Here is a 2289-nt window from a genome sequence, read left to right as displayed (position 1 = left end):
GTGATTTGGAAAATGTGGAACATGAAATGCCTGTCATTACCTACCTAGCAGGATATTGTTGTTACATTTTGTCCAAGAAATTTAAATACCAAAAATGCCAGTCAAATTTAACATTTACAGATCAAATAGAAGTTGAAGACAGTCGCATACTCATAAAAAATTTGAGTAGAAGTAAGCTTAAATTTCCAAAAGACCATGTAACAAAAATCGTTTTGTATGGTTATCTCATTTTCAACAAAATTTTGGAATGTGATGAAGATAACTTTTTAGCAGTACCTACACAATAAAAAGACGTTTTTGTCAACAACAACTTTACAATGCATAACAGATAATCATTTGCTAACAGAATTTCCCCAATGTGATCTGCATAGTACTATAAGCTCGGTAAAGATTATCATAAATTCTGTCACCAATACTATTTTAAATAATTATTGTGGCAAAAGAAATGACACCATTGGAAAGGGGAATAAAAGAAAGTTAGATACTCTCACTAAATAAGCTGGTAGATTATTAGCAATTGTATTCTTCACTATTTAAAACAATTAGAACGCTTCGGAAACATGGAATTTTAAGCTATAACTGAAATTAAAATATCTGTGGCTAGTTAACTACGTCCATTTTTTAGGAATAGAAAGGCTAATCGTTTAAATCAAACAATGTAAAAAGCATATTAAATCCTGAAGACATTATTTTTGTCTAAAACATTCATATTCGTACAGTTGATCCATCATATACTACGCTACGCGTTATGCCTGGTCGGACTACTTTCAGTGACGTCACAATTCAGCCAGTGGGCCTTCTTGATTTCGGTGGTAACGGTTAAACCCAGTCAAGTTTCAAAGTCCCGGGGAAAATACGGATTCAAAGCAAAACTATCCATTTTTCGTATGGGTTGGTTTACACCATAAACTTACGCCTTCGGTTGCGGTGTTAGCTGCAGGAGTCGGGGGCGGCGCCGCAGCGGCCGGTTGTGGCGTCGGTTCCCGTTCCGGTTGCGGCGAAGAATTCTTCGCCTTTTTACTAGCAGGCGGCTCCTCTTCTGGGACAAACTTCTCAGGCACCGCCAGTTCTCCAGTGTCCCGCGAGCGTTTGCTCGAAGACATGTTGAAGCGCGCCTGCACAAACCGTGAGGTTTACAACCAGTCTAAAGCAAAAAAGCCACCCTGTACCTGTTCTTCAGCCAGAGCCTTCGCTACCAGATCCGCATTGGTTTTGTTCAGCTGCTCGAGGGCCTCCTTCATCTGGTGCTCATGGCTTTTCTTCGATTGCGTAACTTGCGCCTCCAAAAGCTTGGTGAAATCGGCCAGTCCCGGAAGCGTTGGGGCGCGTTTGTCTTTGGACATCTGCGAAAAGTCCGAGGGCAGCATTCCTGCACACCAAAATCGCATTAATGAGTCTGCGACGGCTCGCTAATCATTGATTTGTACCTCTTAAGCTCTCCAGCGCTTTGCGTTTGTCCTCCTTCTTGTCCGCTTTGCCCATCTTCATGCTGCCATCGAACGAGCCCGAGGCCAGCTTGGATATTCCTTCCAAAATCTGCGTGTCTGGCGGCAGCAACAGCTGCTGAATGTGCGAGTCTTTACTCGATGGTCGGCTGGGGTGTTTCACAGCGCTGCTGATCGTCATGCCAGCCGAAGACGTTGTGGTAACAGCGGAGGAGCGTGAGTTCGACTTCATTTTGGAGCCTTGCGAAGCCGCAGAAGCCAGACTGCCGTTCAGCAGGCCCAAACTATCGTAGCCGGAAACGCCTGGTTGCAGGGCGAAGGGATTGAGTCCGCCCAGTCCCAATGGCGTGTAAAGTAGGCTCGGATTGGGGAAGAAGAACGGGAATGCGTTCGATGTCGGTAAGCCGGAAGACGATTGGTTTTTGTTCGAGCTGTGCGCCTCCTGCGGCTTATCATGCTTGGAGCTCGAATTGCCTGCGTTGGATTTGCTGTTTGAGCCCTTACTGCTCGATCTGGAATCAATTAGACTCATATTAATATCATTGCAATAAACATTTCTTTTAGCGACCGTTTTTTTTTAAGTTTTGCCGCTATTTTATAGAAATTAGGATTTTTTGATCGAAAATGTTCTAGTTATTTTTCAGGGACTTCCATTCTGGCCCTTCTGAGCTTTATGAATGAATTTGATTCATGACTGTATTTTTTTGAAACACCCTATAGAAGGTACTTGATCGTCATCTTGGCTCTCATAGAAACAGTGACGGGTTGTGCGCGTAGTGAGAGGCCGTGCCGATTTGCATCGCAGTTAAATCGAGAAAATTAACGCAAAAAATCGTCCAAAATT

The 2289-nt window shown here is 43.6% G+C and overlaps 1 protein-coding gene across 1 annotated transcript in view; it reads right to left on the bottom strand.

Annotated features, from left to right (window-relative positions):
• Positions 1–503: 503 nt before the first annotated feature.
• The window catches only part of LOC109537573 (chromodomain-helicase-DNA-binding protein 7), a 26046-nt gene continuing 24260 nt past the window's right edge, over positions 504–2289 (bottom strand). The window contains exons 15-17 of the mRNA XM_048662735.1: positions 1428–1957; positions 1170–1369; positions 504–1115 (exon numbers count right to left, since the gene is read on the bottom strand). Coding sequence (XP_048518692.1) covers positions 873–1115; positions 1170–1369; positions 1428–1957 — 973 coding nt within the window. The 3' untranslated portion in view covers positions 504–872. The remainder of the gene's footprint in view (positions 1116–1169; positions 1370–1427; positions 1958–2289) is intronic.

Source organism: Dendroctonus ponderosae, unplaced genomic scaffold (assembly GCF_020466585.1).
Source record: "Dendroctonus ponderosae isolate FM_Combo_2020 unplaced genomic scaffold, Dpon_F_20191213v2 Dpon_F_20191213_11, whole genome shotgun sequence".
NCBI lineage: Eukaryota > Metazoa > Arthropoda > Insecta > Coleoptera > Curculionidae > Dendroctonus > Dendroctonus ponderosae.
Note: the sequence above shows the minus strand (reverse complement) of the source record. Positions and strands in the feature narration are given on the sequence as shown.